The 21,544-nt window shown below is 45.6% G+C and overlaps 1 protein-coding gene across 1 annotated transcript in view; it reads right to left on the reverse strand.

Moving 5' to 3' along the window:
- Positions 1–392: 392 nt before the first annotated feature.
- The window catches only part of pcdh7b (protocadherin 7b), a 97,879-nt gene continuing 76,727 nt past the window's right edge, over positions 393–21,544 (reverse strand). The window contains 2 exon segments of the mRNA XM_084003651.1: positions 393–4,700; positions 5,799–5,817. Coding sequence (XP_083859777.1) covers positions 4,225–4,700; positions 5,799–5,817 — 495 coding nt within the window. The 3' untranslated portion in view covers positions 393–4,224.

Here is a 21,544-nt window from a genome sequence, read left to right on the forward strand (position 1 = left end):
GATAATGTTTGGGAGGGAGAACATGTTGAGAAACATATACTACTATATGTCTACTATAACACCATAACAACCTATTAAATAGGATATTTCTCCCTTTAAGTGGCAAAAATGTAAATGAATACACCTTAAACATTAAGTAATAGTTATGTGGAGAATTGCATGGTTTGGATAAAATACTGAGAATAATGCTGCTGAAATACAGTGTGTTTTTATGTATAACAATGTTAAAAGCTCATTTATTTGTATTGTAGGGCCTTTCCACTTAATTTTTGGATGTAATTAGAGTATTAATTCATTTTGGTGTTGCCCTTTGACCAATTAAGTCCTCTCAAATGAATATAATTTATTCCAAATGCAAACACGCTCAAAGAAACAATGAACCCAAATCGACACGTTTTACCATGTTATATTTTAATTTCTGCAGAGACAAAAATGACAAGCAATTTATTTACACAAACCTGTACAAAAGCAAATTAAATTATGTAAAATATCTCATAAATAGAAGTGGACTTGCGTTCAATACACTTTGCCATGTTCAGCTAAGCTGCGTGCATAGTGACTCATATTAAACGATGATAAATTGGTTCCTCAATTTCTATATCAACATCCAAGTCGCAGGACAAATAGTAATGGTTAATATTACAAATCTCATCACACACTGTGAAGGCTATACGTTGGAGAGGAGAGCCGGCCGCGGAACACACACCTCTGCAGGTATTTCACGTATTTTTCCTTTCATGTCATCTCTTTTTTTCTGTCGGAGGTTCACCTTGCATGGACTTAGTTTCCATCTGTTCTAGAAATTCAAAGCATCACCTTGCGGTGTCGTGGCAGACATATTTGTAGGACAGGGATACCATCACCAACTGTACTGATATGCATACTCCAAATCTGCACCCGCGTTGCTCAGCGCATCCTGAGGTGTGTGTTCTATCAGCTACTCTACCCCCGCAGCTTTTTTCTCCCCCCCCCTCCTCCCACATCCACTCCTCAAACCATCACGTTAGCATTTTTATCTCTAGGCTCCCTCAACTCTGAGCAGTCAAATGTCTCCAAGCATTTTTTTTCTTCTTTTTTCTCCCCACCTCTACCTTTCTATGCCTCTATATTCAGTCCTAGAGCTTGTTTCATGCACAAAAGAAGGTTACTCGACCTCTGATGTCATACATGTACATGAGTGGAACACGACAAACAAAAATAAAATCCATTATATCATTATTATTACTACCAACAAGCAACTGTTGAATGGACTCATTCGGTAATGCGCTATGCTAGGAATGGATATTTTTCAACAAGATAACAGACCTACAGGCTGACTGACATTTGACTGGTTGTCCTCCAAGAAGCCTTTGACATCATGGGATTTCATCTAAGATATGCAAATGAATTTCAGTCCATTTCTTAAACGCCACCCCCCCTCCCCCCCATCTATTTTTGTAAGCGCGTCACCATAATTGTTTTGCACCGTTCCGAAAACCAACATTTAATCAAACCGATCGGTATAAAAAGGCACAATTGCATATTTGCATTCACTCTAGTATTGTTTTGTTTTTTTTGTGTATGGTTTTCTTTTTTTTGTTTGTTTGTTTGTTTTTTCAGAAGCATTCTAAATTTACAAAGTGGCACCAGATAAAGAAAAAAAAAACATACATTGTACATTGTCATGATCATTTCCAAGGTTTTCGACTGTTAAAGTGTAACAAAATACTTTGTGTGGGATTTTACAAAGTAAAATACAGGATGAAGATAAAAAAAGAATTATGTAAATGAAAGATACGAACGATTTGGGTTTCTGTGCTGACGATGAAAAATTTGATTATGTACGAAAAGTGAAAAAAAAAAAACAATATGAGACTGAACTGATGTACTAAGTTGTACTACATGTCACTTTAGGTATAACAAAAGCAAGCAACAAGGTGGATTTCCATGTTTACAGGGAAAACATTTTTTTTTTCATTTTGTACATTTTGTTTTACAGTTTTTTCTTCTTCCTTCTCAGTAAGTGAAGTAAGTTGCCATTTAAACGTGCAGTAAAAAGTAAATATTTATGTATACAGTTGATAAGTATAGGAGCACTTTCCTTCGAACAAGTAGTACTTACAGACTATAGATCGCCGGAATGCAGAAAAAAGCCACTCCGGGTTCAAACCAAAGGGGTTTTTGCTAACATACAAAAAAAGGTTCCATTGCATCTGATATTCTTTTGCTTTGATACAGTCGTGAGAGTTTGCGCCCCGTGTGGCCGCGACAAAGAAAGAAATCACCGTAGACAAGGAGGCACGACATCTCAACATTGTCATGTGTCATGTGTTCGGAGCGGTCATTAGATGCCGCCTCTGAGGATGGAATGGAGGTTTTGTTGAGGCAACACACTCTTATCCCAACCCTTTATGAGAAAAATGATATAATGTATAGTTAAAGCAAAGTTCTGTAAAAAGAATGCTATTTGTGTGTGTAATGGGGGAATGCTTCGTCCTGTTGGCGAAGCTTTGGTTTCACTTTGACGCCATTTGTTTTTCTCCGCCTGTAATCCCAATCCCCGCCTTGCGTTTTTGATTGTTCTCCATTGAGCTGATTCTTACATTCTTGCTCAAAGATGGCGTCGCCATGTACAGTGGGAAGCGACACCTTGCTAGTGCTAGGAAAAGAGGACTCCCGGGCAGCCGCGCTGTGTCACCTTGGAGGCTTGAGAAGAGGTGGGGGGGGAGAAAAAGGAGTTGATGCTTGTTGGTCACATGTACATTATGATATTTATTGCTCAGTCTATCACACAACAAGAAAGGAATAACAGTAAAAGAAAAAGCTGTCCTTGCAGCTATTTTAGGATCAGCTCGGCCATGTTTACGCCCGCCTAAGCCTATTATCGGTGTACATCTACGGTATACACTAAATATAGCCTACGAACACACACTATATACTGCATATCGGGCCCATACACACATACAATTTCAATTGCACCTCCGTAATTTCAATCTCTGCATGCCACATACTGTGCTTACCCATGATTTTCAGTCCAGCAGTGCCCCCTGGCCTTAAATGAATCTGCATATGTGTTGTTGTTTTTTGCGGAAAAACAGGGTCAGTATTACAACTCGATACAAACAGTAGCGTTCCGCATTCGGTCGTCTGAAATAACCGCGACCGTGTGCGCAGCATGCTTTTTACAGCCAATGCGGCGACGGATCGCGGCTCTTAAGATTTTTGCATCTCGTGAGAAGGGTTTTTTTTTGGTCTCGACCTCGCCGATCAAAAGACAAAGAACGAGAGACTGAGGAAAAGGTAGCAAGACAAAAGGGGAATGAGAGCAGTTAGCGTTGTTGCTGTGGTCCAATGTTTATGTACAATGAGTGTTTTTCAGCCCGTACCGGCTGGTAGGTTTTTGAATCGGTCCATCGTGAGTTCGAAGTCGGAAACAAAGGTTGTGTTGCAGCAAATTCCATCGGCTCCCGTGTCCGTCCAAGAACCTCCGTTTCAAGAGGGGACGGACACAGGTGTCGTTGTCTGAGTATTTAAAGCTTCCCGTCCTTAGAAGACTTGGGCACGGTTACGTTTTGGTCTACTACTAAGCCCACGATTATCACAAAATAGTCAAGGTGACGGAATCCATAGACAGCTCAGTATGATAGAGACCATTATGTCCAATATATTGTTGTAGCCACTGAACATCACGGCCAGAGCAGTGTTCTGAAATTAAAAAAAAGGCATAGCCAGACACGCTTTGAAGTCAAAATAGTCCACATGTACAGCTTTTGTTTCTAGAAAAAAAAACTGAAAAAGAAAGGGTTTTTTTTTGTACATCTTCAGGGAATGGAGCCTTCATGGGGGTGGGGGGACGTTGGGGGGTAATGCATGCATGTACTATATATAAAATGAGTTGATTATTGTACAGATTGACTGTCAAGCAGCAGATCATGTCCCAAGAGCCCGACTCGCCAGTAGAAATGCCTCCATCCCAAGTCCCATCAGTGCCCCTCAGCAGTTCCTCCTCCTCCTTTCTTCCAGGTCATGGCCGGAGATTAGGACTTTCAAAAATTGTGTTTATATATCCACGTAGATTTTTCATTAAGGAGCTGTCGTAAATGTCTTTGGAGATAGTTTAGTCCCACCTCGCGGTGCAAGGGGTGGCTAAAAGCTTCTAGAGCCATAACAGGTGGTGGGTAAGCAACTACGCTCAGTGTTGTATCTCGATGCCACGTGTTGTGGCACAGTGGGTGCGTCTGACACTCACAGGTACACCTCCCGCCGCGTCAGAGTGCCACAGGACGTGGGCTTGTACTCCCCAGTGGGTGCCAGGGGGATCTCCTCGGTGGGGTGGCCCAGCGTCTCCTCCCCGCTTCCTGGCGAGCCGTAGGAAGGCGAGCCGAAGGCCTCGTAAGAGGAGGAGGAGGAGGCCATCTTCTTGTTGAGCAGGTTGCGATTGCGGTCGCCCATCATGTGAGCGGCGGTGGGGTCTCCATTGGCCATGGCGGCCATGGCGAGGGTCTCTTGGCTGCCGGGCTCTGCGCTGCTGCTGCTGCTGCTGCTGCCGTTGCCGCTCATGAAGGTTGAAAGCTTTGGTTGTTGGGGGGTGGTGGTTGACTTGGATGGCCGTCGCTCAGGCGACGTGCGCACAGGCATCCAGCAGGAGTCCGAGTGGCCGTACTCGTCACATTCCCGGGTGCACTTGCCAGTCATGGCTACGTCAGGCAAAGGCCGGGAGTCTAGAGGAAGCAGAGAGAGGAAATAGAGTCAATGATACTGTTTGTTTCATTAAACGTGGGATATTTAATGATACACTAACATGGCTAAATAGATTTCCTAGCTCTTAGTGTTTGGTGTGGTATGTGTCACATGATTTGGCTATCGTGGATTCCTTCATTAGATGCGTGAACTCATATTAACTCCCTACTGAGGTCATCACCGCATCTAAATGTTAATGGAGAAGGTATGAAACAATAAAAAAAATCGGTCACAATGGTTGCCAGGCATCTATTCTCACAGCGAATACAAACTCATCACTCGTGGGAGGGAACTTAGCTTGTGCGGCTAGAATTGCATTTGTTTTTTTAACATGCACAACCCATATCACATGACAGAGACGGTAACGGAAGAAAAACAAAACACCCAATGAAAAAGAAGACTCCACTGGCTACGACAACAGCCTCAAAACTACAAAACAGTGGGTGTGAATCGGAGTTGAAATAAAGTCATGCTTTAAAACGTGTGCTGGGGGGGGGGGGGGGATACACAGGCCTGCTGTGTGTGTGTTTGTGAGCTGGGAGCACCATCAATACCCCCCTATTTCCTTATCTTGTGATTGACAGAATGCAATCACATTCTGATCTAAGTAGCTTAATAGCTTTGTGTGGCTAAAGCGCCCCGGTATCCTCTTAAATCCACTAATAGGGTTCTTAACCAATTACCTAGCTGGGAGCTAGCCACAGATTAGCCATGTCTACTGAATGATTGTGGAAAGCTAATTAAGTGCTTACAATGGTGCGCCAGGACAACAGGTTTGACGGGATACCCCGTCAGACAGTGCACGAGTCTTGTTTCGGTGCAATATGGGAAATAGAGTTCTACCAAAATACAGCGAAACCAAAGCTGTGAGGAAGCAGCTCTCACGGAATGCTAAGACATTACAGTTATGCGGATGTTTATACAGATGCTCTGATGTAACTTATTCATGACCTGATGCGAAGTATGGAAACCCATAAAAAAAATAAAAATCAAGCAAAAGCGAGAGGTGAGTGCAAACCAAGCCAAGCATGCCTTTGCCCATATATATAAAAAAGAAAATAGTTTGGACCATGGCTTACTTTTAATGCTCTTTTTCTCCTGTAAAAGAAAAAAAAATAGAACACAAATCACTCTTTATGTTTTGCACTTATGCAATGATATAGATATATATAATATATACTGTATGAGAAACCTTGAGCAACATTGAAACTAAAAAAAGACACGGTGTTATGCAGAGCAGACACATGGCTGAGGACACGATGCAGGGTCCGAGACAAGGACGGCGAGGGGGAGGATGGGAATAACAGAATGCAGTCCTGCTGATTGGAGTGGTTAATCAAAGAAATGAAAACACTTTCACGATGAATGCCTCTCTGTGAAAGCGTTCAATATTGCTTCTTGCTAGAGTGCCATTCCTGTGCTAGCCAAGAAAAAGAAAAATCCTATTTCTACTCGATACTTTTTAGAATCCATTTTCCCTTTGTATCAGCTAATGATCGCCTGTCAATATATAGCCAAAGCCTCGGGGGAGGGAATAGCATATAACTGTATAGCAGTAGTGAGTTCTAACAACTGATGCAAAGAAATGAGAAGCAGAATCAAGAGAGTTAACATGCCAGCTGATGTGGTTGAAATGATAAAAAAAAGGCTCCTTTTCTGCTTGACACAGCCATCAAAGAGACAAGCCAGGTACTGATCGCCTTGCCAATTTATGTATCAGGCTACCCACAATGCACGGCGGCTCTCACAAGTCCCCCTCCTTCCCCCGGTGTCCTGCTCCCCTGAATGCTCATCCAATCGCCCCCAGTCGCTCTCAGAAAAACTGGTGAAAAAAGAAAAATCAGCAGGGAAGCCTTGCTTGGTCCTGCTCTCGTGGGGTAAGCAGCCAACCTTGGGCATCACGTCTCCGCCGCTGTGCACAGTTAGCTGCCGAGGTAGTTAGCCGCCGCTCTGTGTGTTGTGTGTACTGAGGGGGGGGTGCTGATTATTTCCCAGCCACGGTCCATTGGCTCGGCGGGCCGGCTAAAAATGAAGACGTCTCCTGCTGGGCTAATGAACTGGGCTGCTATATCAAAGTAAAAATGCTGTATTTTTCCACCAGTGTTACCTCCCTCTGAGGTTGAGCCATCAATATGAGTACTTTAAAACCATTTAAATCCATCCAGCTATCACCAAATAAGTAGCCAGGGTCTACTTTAACCTGCTGGCTTAGGTTGATCTCTAAGTAACGCTTTCATGTCAACGTCCCTCAACTTTCATCACATGAATATTTATTTTAAGTTTAGAACGAAACATCCCTCTCGGCTTATCGATTCAAACTTTACTTTAAAAACTAAGAGTCTGTCGAATAAAAGCAAATGCATTAGAGTTTGGCTGATAAAAAAAAAAAAAATCAATTGTAATTGTTTCAACTATTTCTATGCAGACGACACGCAACGTTGCTTCCGAACATATCCATAGGCCCTTTCAAGACCCAATTCAGCAAATCAGGCCGTAGAAAATATCTTCAAAGAAAAAGCCCCCGAGAGCACACGGGCGTCGTGGCAGCCTTTTGTAGCGTATTCACAAACATCCCGCGAGCCCACACTATCAACCGTAGGATAACACAATACAAGTGGGTCACTCGGCTTTGTTCAAATGAATCCTTTTAACACAGAGCCGAACAAGGCGGGCCCTCCATACCAGGTTACGTCCCTCCCCACCCCTGGGGGGGGTCGGGCCTTGTTTGGGGATCAGAAAACGGTGGCCCAGTGTGGGCGCCAAGGGGCAGAGCTCGCTATATTACATTAGGCCTTTTTTTATCACATTCACTTAAAAGAGGGAGAGAGGAAGGGAGAGGTGGCGATGGCGGAGCAGGGAGTGATTGGCGGATTTGTTAGAGGGGCGATGGGGAGAGCGGCGGCGTTCCCCGAGATGTAATTCCACACGGACAAAAGTCACGCTGCCGGAGCGATGATTACCCAGTGAGACTCCGTAGAGCAGTGCTCCTCACGCCGGGTATACGGCGAAGACTTTTCTTCCATTCGTGCAAAAGGAAAAACATGCTGAAAGTGGGCCAGTGGCTGCACTGGTTGAGCCGCGGCTTTTCTTAGCCGGCTTTAGTCAGCCGCTCTATCAGCCGACTGGCTTACACTCTGGGATGTTTCAAAGAACCCTCCACTGCCGGGGTACGGCAGCAATTTGATGCGGTGTCTTTAGCGCTCGCTAAGATGTTGCAGTGGTAGGGAGAAAAAAAAAGGGGGGTTAGAGCGTCGTCGCTTCTGGCCGTATGCACGATCGTGCCTGCTGTGTGGGCATTTCTGGGCAATTACACATTTTGTTTTGTGTCACAGTTACTGTACACTGTGTTTTTCGCCGCATATCAGCGAGTCCCACTTGCCCGCATTCATCTACGTCCCTCCTTCCTCTCTCTCTATTTTTTTTGCTGTGAACCGCTGCTGCACAGACTGGAGCTCCGTGACCTTCTGCCCTCTCTTTTTCTGGCTGGCGTACTCGACCCAAACAGCTGAGGCATCGGGAGGAAGGGATGAAAAAAAAGAGAGAGAAGAGAAAGCAGAGGTGATGATTCTTTTGTGCGTCTATGCCGTGTCTTTGAGAGACATTGCAGTTGGCTGGACAGCAGATAGGGGTGGGGTCAGAGGAGGGAAGGAGGGAGGAGGAGAGTAAAGGAGAGAGAGAAAGACAAGGAAGGAGAGTGTGTGTGCTGAGTATAGCAGGGTCAGGGCCTGGGAGAAAGGGAAACGGCAGATTGAGTGGAGAAGACAGCATGGCTGCCTCTGGGCCGTCACAGGCCAAACACACTGCCAAAGAGAGCAGTGGAGAGGAGAGCAGGGGAGACAGGGGGGAGAGGAGGAAGAATTGAGGACATTCGCAAAGACAGAAGGAGAAGGGAGGAAAGGACGGAAAGAGGAGAAAGAGTTGCCGATGAAGGGGACTTTGATAACAGAAGACAGCGCTGTGCTGTAAATAAACCCCGTCACACACGTAAACTTGTCAATCCACAGACCTCGACTTAAGCCGCTTTAAGGTTTCAAATTATCTCGCCAACAATGAAGTCCTCTGTCTAGGTAGACGCCGAGCACCGCTCACCTCCGTGTTAACGGAATCTAATATGCTTCCATCACATTCCCTGCGTTAAGAGAACAGAAATAAAAACGATTTAACCTCCAAATGTCATTTACTCGCATCCACACGGTTCGGATTTAAAAGAAAAAATTGAAGGAAATCTACTCGATGGATACAACGAGACAGAGCGCTTTCAGGGCTCGGGCTAAAAGAACAGTCTGGCTTAGAAAGAGGGCCTGATATTGCCTTCGCCGGCCTCATCAAAGGCCTGCCTGTTCGGACAGATCTGTTTCACACGGCGAGCAATCAGCTGCGGAGATGACAGTGTACATCGCCGAGTGTCACACAGATTACTCCGCGCCCGGCTGAGGGAGGGAAAGTGGGAAATATTTATCCGGAAAATCCAGCTGCTGGAAATTCTCGAGCCTTATATAAAGTGGGAGAGGAGACGGATGAAAAGCGATACAAAGAGACAGCGACGGGAATGAAATTTGAATCAAAAATCCGACGCTGGAAGATGGGTCTCCGGAGCCGTCGTGCCACCTCCCTGCTCGTTCTCGCCACCAACAGGGTCTCGTTTAATTAGGTAAAACTCCACCAACTAATTACGGCGGAAAAGCAATCCCCCCCACTCCCCTCGCCCCAGGGCACCGCCTCACCACCGAGAGGTCCTCGGCATTAAAGACAGACGGGCAAACAGACACGCACAACCAAAGGTGGCTTTGGGGAACGGAAAAAGAGGAAGGAAACTGCGAAAAAAGAGGCCAGAGTGGAGGAAATAAGGTGAGGGAGGAAATGTAGGAGCGTGGAGAAAAGAGGAGTAGTCACTAAATTATTAACGCCGCGGCGGCGGGGCTCAGACGGAACAATATCCACAGGAAAAAAGCGATATTTGCCTTTCTCTTGCTGAGATGTTTGCCAGACAATTAAGGAGGGATGAGAGGAAGAGAAAGATATGCAGTTTTGAGGGGGAGAACCAAAAGGGGGAGTCCTGGGGAGCAGTGACCTTTTTAGAAAACGCAAGTCACGGCGAGCGACGACGTTAATTGATTGCATTAATGTCAGCGGTGGAGAATTCTTCAGTTCAGTCCGAAACGTGATGCCACTTTGCTTTAATCAGTAGAAAATAACACATTTCCCGTCTCTTTTATTATTAAATCACCTTAATGTGTTCCTACAAATAACACCCTGTTAGTGAGCCTGTGTGACTCACAGTTGCCCTTTTTTTTTAACATCTTCCCATGTGCTGCTCATAGAGCAGCTGGAGGAATGCTATTGAAAGTGGCAGCAGGTGATCTATTCTCTGCCTTCTGAGCTTCTTGAAGTATTTACTGCCTGGCAAGGGCGACTAAGGGAATAATCTGGAGCCACCTCCCCGCCATGCCTCAAGAGGGCCAGGACGGGCTGCAAAAGGAGGGAGAGTGAGTGGAGGGTAAAGATACAGAGGCCTGATCGAGGTTTGTAATGAGCTGTCACCTCCTTTTGCCTCGCTTTCCCAGATGCCCAACCTCTACGTGGAGCTCGGCATAAAAAAAATCCACATGAGACCGTCCAGAACTTTTTTTTCCAGGGCTATATGTAGGTAGATGATGACATCCCATCCTTCTCATGCTCCCTCATTTTAGCCGCCGCCTATTCCCCAACCAGCATCCAGCATTACAGTATGACTGCAGGTAGGCATTATGGGTATGATACGGCTGCTTTTCTCTTCCAGCAGGGTCAATACTCTTTCTGGAATAATGAATGTGCTGTGGCCTGCTCCCGGGGTAATTAATTGAGGAGAGATTAACTGGCATAATTTCATTCTGGTGACGATCTCTCAGCCCAATTATCAAATGTGGCTTGCACTCTCCCCCCCCTGCACGAGCTGTCCACTCTCACCGGGTCTCAGCCTCTCTCTGCCCATTTGAGTCAGCACTCAAACCCACAAGAGCCCATAAATAAAAATGTCCCCGCGTGTCGCACGCCCTCATTCATCTTGCATGCGTTCCGGCGGTGGGGGGGGTGCGGCCTCTCATACAGCAGGTGGTTGTCTCGTTCGCCCCTATCTCGCCCTCTATCTCTCTCTAACACACACACACCACATGTTGCACCCTTAGATCACTCGTGACCCTTAACCTCATCTAGAAGTGGAACAACAGCAGGATGATGCAGAGAGGAGAGAAGCAGAGCGACTCATCCACTCTGCTAATAAAGAGTGATGGTGATGGCTTCCTGCCATGCACACACACACACACACACACGCCATGTCACCACCAATTTCAATGTGCCATTTTCTTCAGCAAAGGAACTGAGTTTATACAGAATCCTCTGGAAGACCCGCGAGGATTAGCATTAGCCGCTCTGCTATGGTGCACACATGCAACACTGCTAGCAAGTGATAAAACAACATGGCATTCTCCACTCGTTTTCCACGCCGCACAGACACTGCAAACCTTACATTAACCATGCAGCACATGTGCAGCTTGTGTGTGTGTGTGTGTGTGTGTGTGTGTGTGTGTGTGTGTCGATGCTCAGCATTCCCAGGCACAGACAGGGAGACAAGCACACAGCATTATTTGATAAGACAAACACAGCGTAGGGATGAAGGGGTGGTGGGTGTGTAGAAAATGGTAGGGCTTACCGAGCGACTGTGATTGTGTGTGTGCGAGAGGTTGAATCAGTTTAAAAAAAGTGTGTTTTCTTTTCTTATTGTTTATTATTTCCTCTAAATTCTTTCTCCCTCACACACATAGCCCTCCCTCCCTCCCTCCCTCCCTCTCTCCAGTCTTTAGAAAAAGAAGTGTCATTGCTTCTCCTCCACTGTTGCTCTTATCTCACACTCGCAGGCACACTCACACAATAGCCTGTTTTACACCATTAAATGGTTATTTGTCAAAATACAATTTCGATTAAATCCGCCGCTAAAATAAAAAAGAGGGGTGAAAAGTCTGATGTGTGCTTTTTTACCGATCGTACTAATAAGAGCAAACATCTAAATCACTGTACTGTGGCTCCATGGGGAGAGGGTCTGAGGAGTAGAGCACTGATGATGACACGGGGTAGTTTAGAGCATATGATAGCAACTAGGGCATCTTGGGGATTTTTATCTCATGTGGCTAAAATGGATGGCGACTGCTTCACGTCGCAGCATGTAAAATACGAGGCTTTAACACAAAGTATAATACCACTTGGCAAAGACACTCATAACACTAGCACCTCATTTGCATCAGAATTTCATTATGTCTTAAATTTAGCATGACCTACATATCCCAAATAATGCTGTATTTGTGTATTGCATAACCTCCACCACCAAGCCAAACTCTGTATTGCTTCATTTGCCGTAAAGGAAGTGATAACAAGTTAAAAGTATGTCCTAACAATACACAATGTCCCCTCGCCGCACCTGTCGTCTAACAGAAAGGTTTCACTTTAAGTAGTAAGTGGTGAGTCAGACAAACAACACCCACTGTCTACCATCCTGAGTGTAGCAATTAGCTCTGAGCTGCTAGCACGTTGTAGGCCAGAGCCAGCTGATGGGTGAGTCACAACCTCGATGGGAAGCTAGTGGTGGAAATGTGGAGGGGGTAATTATGCTGACCTCAAGGGATGGGCTCTCGGTTTTTGTTTAGGCTCATGAACAGCCACAGTGGGCTCCACTGAAAAGGCAGAGGGATTTGTTTTCTGTTTCTGCAGGGTTCACAAAACATGTTGAACTGTGTTCCAGCTCAAAGCTCTGAGGTGAAACTGACCTGATCGAGTCCCGTTGAATTATTTGGAGAAATACTTATTGTTTGCTTTTGACATTCCTTTTCATTAAGCGTGCTAAATGCAAAATAGCAGCAAACAACTATTTGCTATGAAAGGAGAATTAGATTAATATGGCCCTGAGCAGAGGATGAGGTCACAGTCCCTCTGTGTGTGTTGTAATCCGAGCTCCTCTGTGCGTTTATGTACGTCTAGTCTAGTCCACCAACTGTTCTCATACAGCAATGTTCTCACACAGCAATTATCACCGATAACGCCGTCTTGACTCATGATGTCGTCGTTGTTGTTTGCAATGCTTATATATGATTGGGCAACACCCCAATCATATTCTCTGAATTCAGCACCTTCACGTTGGATTTAGTGGGAGTTGTGAAGAGTAATATAATGATTCATTTAAAATATAAGAGCAAACTGTTTAATAATATCAAACTGTGTAAAGAACCTAAAGAAAACAGTTCCTTCTAACCCTTTTGCTTGTAGTCTTGGTCATCTTTCCCATCTGTATATAATGACTGCTTCCATTAAGATATTGGGAAGCCCTCCCAGACACATATTTACAGTGCTGTGACCATGGTAACCAAACAAGTGATCTATGGGCTTTGGAGAATTTTCTCTCCAGAGCACCTGCTGGAAAAGTTAACAACAAACTGCATCAAATGGTTCTGTAGTGTTAAAAGGATGTGCCAGTCAGCAAATAGCTTCTCCGGCACCTCTTTAGTATCCTTGAGTCCGACCGAGGGACCTCGATCTGTGTGAAAAAATCTCCCAGTGTTTGAGTGTGCAAAAATGGAGGCTTCTGTGACAGCACGAAGGCCTCATCCTACATGGCAGGCAATCTCGTGAGGGCGTTTTGATCCACTCAATTTGCATACTAGCCATATGTACAAAAAGCATGTCCAGATATGCTGCACGATGCCAAGTTGTCATCACATCTTTGGCTTGTTCCCGCCAAGAGTGGCGTGGAGCTCGCCGAAAATTGTGATCTTTGATTTCTCGAGTGCTTTAAACACTATCCACCCACTCTTGCTCGGGCAGAAGCTCAGAGCGATACAGCCTGATAACGCCAAGGTGTCCTGGATTATATAGATCTCACAGATAGGCCACAGTTTGTTCCCTCACGGTTGCAGTATATTGGTTTTGCTGCATGGAGGGACTCTGCTTCCTTATTCACTCTCTTTGACGTGATATTTTACTGTTGGTAGTGCCACCTCCATACTTCCTTTGATGATTCCTTCATTATGGGATGCATCCATAAGAGACTTCAGCACCCACGAGTACCTTTTCTGGACATTTACAGTCTCCATCATGTCTTTTTGATGAATTATGACTAACAAATAATTTTTCAATGTACTTTTTCTGTGTCACCCTTATGTGCTTGTGTGTCGAGCATGCAATCTGCATGTGCACTACACACATTCCCTCCCCCACCCCTAAGAGGTTTTGCATGTTGGGTACATTTATGCAGCGTAAAAGAAAAGGCAAGCAGCCCATCTGAACCTTATCCGCGTCCTCTTCTCTTTGCCTCGCTTTCAACAGCTAAGGGGGGTATCGGCAACGCTGGCACATCTTAAACATTCATCAGTGCATGGTTCTGTTTCCAGCAAACAAACGCCACAGGGAGACAACAAGGCTCTTTTTCAGTCATCACTCCAAAGTCGCTTCCTATCCTGGAAGCTCCGAATCTAGATTTGAATGCAAAGGGGCCACTTGAAAGCAAGTTCCACATCCACGTTATCACACGGATGAACCAGAAAGGTAGCTGATTGGAAGGGATTGTAGTCGCTGAGCACATCTCTCTTTCAAAACCTCAACACACGCCCTTTTTAACAGGCCAGTTTAGCAATATAACTCTACAGCGCCATGGCTGGAGCCATACACAGTGTATTATTTAAAGCACCAGGGGCCCAATTTGTCACTCTGGCGGGCTCATCACAGGCGAACATCCTTTATGAAATGCACTTTTCACGCTGCCTGTCGAAGGGATCAAAGCCGCAGCAGCCTCGCCCGTTGCCTCTTCAGTCTCCCTGCTCCAGTTCTCACTGACAAAATGAGTCAATTTGAACCAAATGGATCCCCTATCAAAATAATGAGAGCGAGTAAGGGTAATAGAAGGGGAGAAAGAGATTCATATCGTGGGTGGTTGAGGTTTGGACAGGTGGGCATTAACTAGGGAATTTGGACACTCAGCCTCTCTCGTCTTGACTGAAAATGGTTGGATATAGGACATAAATGCTATCACTGTATTATACTTGACAGTTGTAAGGTTTACTTTAGTTCCTCCGTTGTTTTCTATGAGATCGCATCACATATGTGGTCTGCGGGACCCGTCATTAAGCATGTGGTCCACTATCCCCACGTCTACTCTAGTAGTTTTGTACATTATCTGTTTTGACAGAAAATTTGACTCTTTGGAGTCATCCAGTGGAAGATAAAGTAAACTGCAAAAACATGTTGTGTTTTGATACAAATCTGAAGAAATGTAAAACCTGAAAGTGCATTTCAATCCTTGAGGGATAAGCTAACAGCTAATGTTTTTTTGTTTTCTTCAATGCGACATTAACATTTTCTGGCAAAATCGTGTTATTGTGAATTCCACTACTTTCCTCAGCACCACCAACCCTGCCTAGCATTCAAGCGCTAGGGTTGTGCAAGCGCCCATGCTTGCTAAAGTAGCGGTAACCAGATTTGTTCAACTTCTATGCCCTGACCAATGAGCTCTTCTGACCCTAACTACTCGCCTGAACCTTAATCAATCATCTCTGCCTCCACCAGCTATGCAGAATGGGTCTTGCCAAGAGAATTGGTGGGATTCTAAAATGAATAAATTAATCTCAGCGTTATAGAAAGTGGTGAGCAACTAGCAAAACGGGGCAACTCGATGTTTGCTAAATGTTACCAAATGTAATGTTGCAAGCAAATGTTTGTTATGTCGCTAGCACTAGAAACTCTCTCTGTTAGCTTCTGTACCTAGCACAGCTTTTTTTTTAACATTAGCTATGTCGTGTGATATGAAGTGGGCAGCAGCTCGAGCGCAAACACAGAGCCGGTTCACATTGCCTGGTCAGCCAAAGGTTAAGTAGTCCTTAAGAACCCCTGCTGATATTTGGTGGCAAATGGTGAGCTACTCATTGCACCTTAAACAGACAAACAGTAATTTGAGTCTGGGAAGAGTTCAAAAGCCCCATGTTGGCCACATCATTCTGTATATTATTTCTGGCTCATATAATACTCAAACTAATTTGACATTAGATGACACGGAGCTTGTAACATAGCTTCACCGTGCCTTTTCTCCTTTGCCTTTGAAGCACTGGAAACATGCTTCATTATTCACTCAGCTTGACAGGCCTATTTCCCCTCCGCCTCCTACACCCACCACCCCCCTCCAACCCTCTTTTTAGCAAAGCTCTCGACCAATTGATTTTTCCTCTTTCCTCTGTCTGCCTCCCCCCATCCTTGATTCTCATGCTTCTGGCTGGTGGGAAATATTTATTCACATCGATTGACGGCGGAGCTGATGGGTCTTTCATGAGCATCAGAACTCAAACTGTTTTTGTCCCACCAATGTCTCCAAATATCAATCACCAGTGGGAGAAGTGCGGGCCAGACTGCAGATTAGGGCAATAAAGCCCCAAAGGCCAGACTCATTTTCCTACTGGCGAATAGAAAACAGAAAAAATATACACCAGACAGCAATAGTCTGACACATGATGGAGTGTTTGTGTATTCTCTGGTGCGTCCTGTGAGACGCCCGATGCTCACAGACAATGTTTTAAGAGACAAATTGTCTCTTTAAAAAAAATCTTTTTGGGGCATGATTGAAATACCCGAAGCAAATCCAGACACAAAGTAATCTGAATCAGAATCAGAAAGGGTCTACCGCCAAGTACGTTGGCACAAACGAGAAAGTTTGGGTGCCGTGCACGACGTGCTACTCGGGGGGGGGGGGGGGGGGCTACAGGAAGCGCTCGCATGGTGATTCCTGCGTCTGCGCAGCCGACATTAAAAATGCAACTCCGACAGGATATTTTCCGCATCAAATTTTCATAGCATCAAGCAGTCTTGACAGCTGCCGTCTTACAAACACTTGCACGTAACAGTGATGAAGTTCTTGAAGCCCGTCTCCCCTACTCTCTGGGTGAATGCGGCGTGGCTTATGTATGAGGGATGCAGACGAGGTCCACGGTTCACAGACGGTGGTATTCCTCAAGGGCCTCTGCTACTGTATGCGTGCTATCCCCCAGATGCACACCTTCAGCACTGGCTCACACGCGTGGACGCACACGGACATCACTGTTTACTCGCTCCCCTGTCTTTATGTACACAAAACCCCAGAGAAACAATATAGTGCCCCGTGTGAGGCTGCATTATTGCTTTCACAATTATGACAGAAGAAAGGAGCCGCCCTGGTATCCGGTGACAGGTTGTCGGTTGTCAGTTATGCCTTCACACAATTATATAACGATATAACGACATCGCGACATGTAAGAAAAAAAAGTGACAAATATGCATATTCAAATAGCCGGCAACCCACGCACGCACTGTACAGTCCATTGACATAATATACAGTACAGTTGGCAGCCAAACTAGTAAACACATTATGTCTAATCCTCATGAATATCAGGACCCGATCTGACTCAACTGCTCTTTTCATATTCATATTCCGCTGTCGCATCCAAGATAAAAGCGCATCATTCCGGCAAAATAAAACCCCGTTGCACCAATCGTTGCGTGCAAGGTCATATGTAAATAGGCTTCCCTTGCAGCGAGGGAGACAGAGGCATCACCATCCGTGTCAGTGCCATAAAAAAAGAAGAAGCTATGTTTGATAAATACTCCGAGTGCACAGACACACGCACTCCCTTGGCCTTAGCGAATAGTCTGAGCTGTGGAAGTTTTGGGCTCTGTACAAGGGCAACGGAGATGCGCGCTTAACACATGGTCACTATGCCCTCATTATCGCCCTCACACTACAAACTCCTATATTCTTTTGTCTCACGTACGGAGATCACAAACAGGCCTCCAGCTCATTTCGTGCCCCATTAAAAACCCTTATCTTTTTGATATCGCGTTACAGCAACTGCAACTTTTTTTTCTTCTCGAAAACTAAAAGTGCTGGATTTATCGCTCTCTACGTGCAGAGCTAGAGCAACAACAACAGAAGAAAAAAAAATAGTTTAAAATGCTTTTGATGACTCCCAACTAAATCCAAGAAAAGCTGACAGTATATTTGCTTTCTATCCAGCTCACTGGTTGAAAGATTAGCATTATCTGTTTCCCTTTGATGCAATAATTCACCAAGAATAGGACGGACCAGTTGAGGCTGTGCTATAGCGTATACAGTGAGTGAGTCGTAAGAGGGTCTACTGCCAGGCTAGGGCATGCTGTGTTAATACCTTGAAAAATAAAAGGTAATACCATGTATTTACTTCCTTTGTTTTCTCTTGAGAGGCGGAATGGAGGGGGCTCATTGAGCTACAGCCGATTGTGCAACCAAATTAAGAGACAGAGAGAGAGAGAGAGAGAAACCTAATCAGTGAGTGGTGGAGAGGGAGTGAGAGATGCAAGTGTATATGAGGGAGGGAGAGAGAGACTGGTAATATGCTTGGGAATTTAATAAGGCTCAGCGCTCCTCAATAATATCACCCGCTTCACAGAGTCCTCTGGGAAACATGAAATGTGCCGATAAAGGATGATGCCTCCCTCTGACAAACTGGGTGTGCTAAAAGCGCCGGGGAAGAAAGAAAGAAAGGAAGAAAAAAAACAGTCACACGCGCAGCCGCCATAGCTAGCTCACATGCTAATATGCCCCGGGCTACACTTTAAAAGAATTATTCACTTTCTTCTCCTTATGCTGCCGTTCTCCAAAAAACCCTCCCCCTCTTTAAGGTCACACACTTAGTCAGACTCCAGCTTGACGGCTTCATTCACAATTGTTGGGCCTGACTTCCTGTTTGTGTTTTTGTGTGTGTGAACTTTTCCAGCCCGTCGGACCATGCTGGATATACAGGGAACTGTGTTGAGATTTGTCACGGCAACCGCAGCTTTGCCCCTATGAATGATAAAGACTGAGAAGTACTTTCACAATAAGACGCATTTTAACCCTTTGGGTTACATTACATTAAATTTCCTATGTGTGTAGGCCTACTTCACAGTCATCGCTTTTCTTTTCGTGTATGTCAAACCCCCAATGTGTTCATGTTGACACAACAGAATCCCCCCCCCCCCCCCACCCCATCGCGACCTGCCGCATCCTCTCAAATGGATATAGCAAGACAGCCTCTCGCTCTGTTGACACCAATGACATTTACATGCCACGCTGCCCGTTGAGTAGGGAATCGCCCTCGCGGGCTCTAAACCGGGGCTTTGAATTGAGGCTGGGCACCTTTCATTCGGTCAACCCTCCTCCCTCTCTTGTCACGACCTCACCAGGACTTGCTCACGCTTGACAAAAAAAAAGAAAGAACCCCAAAACATGTACTACCTTGCTCCACTGCCGCCAAAAACGGGCTGCTGGCTTTCAGACGAGTGACACAAAGCGTGAAAGGGGGGTAAAAAAACAACAACCACATGGCCCATTTCTCTCTCTCTCTCTTTCTCTCTCTCTCTCACCCGCCTCCCATCCTCTATCTGAGCAGACATTGATGTTCACACTCATTTCTCTCATGGCAACTCTGTCTATCAAGGCTCACCTGCTCTTTTGTCTGCACTAATCCGTCCTCTCAAGCTCGCTCAATCGTTCCCTACTTTTTTCCTTCAATACCTTTCAATATGTCCTCCCTGTAGTCCCCCCCCCCTCTCTCTCTTCTCCCCTACCCTCACCCACTCCCCCCACTCCCCCCACTCCCCTTCTCTCATTATCTGCCTCTGTCTCTGCTGATCGGCCAACGACTCCCTATCGGCAAATTCATGAGATTGATCATTTTTACACGGGTGGGTGGATTCACTAAAAGCCCCCCCCTCTCCTTCCTACGTGGCACCGGTAACACTCCGAAGCCCTATCACTTAACATGCACTGGGCTCAACTCCCGGGAGGAGAGGGAGAGAGAGAGAGAGGCTATGAGAGAGGAGGAGGAGAAGAAAGCGGAGTGACGTCTGAGCGGAATACTAATAAAGTGCAGCGCTCGAGGAAAAAAAAAGGGAGTAAGGGAAAAGACAGTGGTGCTACACAATTAGCACTTAATTCAACGGCGTGGCGTCTCCGTTTTCAACTTGCGTCGTGCTTTCTTGCGTGCACATCGATTTGCGTGAACGCGCGTACGGCTGTGTGTAAAGCATGCCCGCGGCCATGCAAAGATACAGAGTTATAGAACCCTCCACTTAAGATATTCATATGTCTTAGGGGACTCTGGGCACTCCATTCTTTCTTAACGCCTGTGTGCATGTGCGAATTTGGTCCTCAGAGTGGAGTGAGAGAGAAAAAGGGGTTGCATTAGCATGATTAAAAGGACAGTAACAAATGACTGCTGTCTCAGAGAAGCCATGTGACTATCACAACAGGATATAGGCCAAGTCTCCCTCGCGATTCGGCGTCCCGTCCTGAAGGGAGACGGAGTGGCAGGAAAACGAGGGACGAGGGATGTTCAGAAGACGCGCAACATACATGTGCCAACTTTGAGAATCTCCTCGATTTGAATAATTGTTTTTTTTTTGTTTTAAGGCTGAGCGCATGTGTGTGTTCAGATGCATCAAATATTAATGGGCACATGGTCGCTGGTGAGGCCTCATTATCACAATTTCTTTTGGGAGGAAAAAAAATACAGAATAGAAGAGTTTCTTTCATTGCTACAACTGCTGAGTTGCAGGCAAAGGCGGCCTCTAAAAATAGCCTCAAGGTTTCATGTGCCGTAAATCCATTTCTATGCTCTCACACTGGGTGGAAGGAGTGGAAGGGAATATTTTTTTTCGACTGGTTTTCTCGCTCATTGTTATTCAAGCACTATGCAGACAATTTCTCTTCATTACAGCTTTTAATCATTTAGCCGAGAATTACTTGGTGCTGGGAAGTTCATTGGCTCGGCTTTCAATAATAACCATTCTGAATGGATCATGTCATTAATTCCTGCCTATCACTTGGCTAATACTCACCCGTGGCTCTGCAATAAACCTTTTTGCAAGCCAAGTGCACCCTTTTCCAATTCCACTCAGAAACGAGAAAGCTATAACCTTGTTCATGTTAGCATAGTGGAGAGAACATGTTTCTATCTTTGCCCATGGCAGCATTCAGCTGACGTTCATTAATATTAGAGGTGGGGGAAAGGGGGAGAGTGAGAGAAAAGGATTCTGCGGTACATTAGCGGCCAGATTTATTGACGTCTTTGCGCCGCGAATGTGGCAGGTGCTCTTAGGCTACTTGTGAACAGCGGAGCTCCCCACAACTCCTGCCTCTGGAGATAAGTTTGCAGGGGGGGAAAACGCGCACACACACACACACACACACCACATTCTGTCAAGGTTGCTGAGACGTTGCAGGAACTTTATGAACGTTCTCTGTCTTGTCAGGGCACAGTGTGCAGCCTCCCACTGACAGCAGGCACAAAATGATGGAGGGTCCCGCGCATTGGCGTTGCCAACGGCTGAAAATCACCCGCTGGACCTGTGGCTAGACCTTGAAAAAGCGACTTGGAACACTTTTAAGGTCTCCGAGTCATATTTTAGATCTATCAAACAACTTCGAAATGCTCATCTGTGAATAACCTCTCTGTGGTACAGAGCTTTCCGAACACCACCTCATCGTTCCAGCTAAGGGGTGCAGGAAGGACAGAGAAACTACCAGCTGAGCTCTAGTGACGTGAAAAAGTAGAGTTGAACGACTCTACAGTGGGAAATTGCCCGAGTGCTCATGAGTTCCTGACTTTTTCCCACTCGCTATCGAGTGTAGAGAGACTAACTCGATCGCACTCAAGTCGAGACAGTAGGTTAACGGTGCGTTCACGTGCTCCTCGGATTTGTCCCGTTTCCAAAGTTGCAGAACTATTTTTTCCAATGTTTCCACCAGCACATGAATGCAGCACAA

The sequence above is a fragment of the Eutrigla gurnardus genome, assembly GCF_963514095.1.
Source record: "Eutrigla gurnardus genome assembly, chromosome: 23".
In the NCBI taxonomy this organism is placed as follows: domain Eukaryota; kingdom Metazoa; phylum Chordata; class Actinopteri; order Perciformes; family Triglidae; genus Eutrigla; species Eutrigla gurnardus.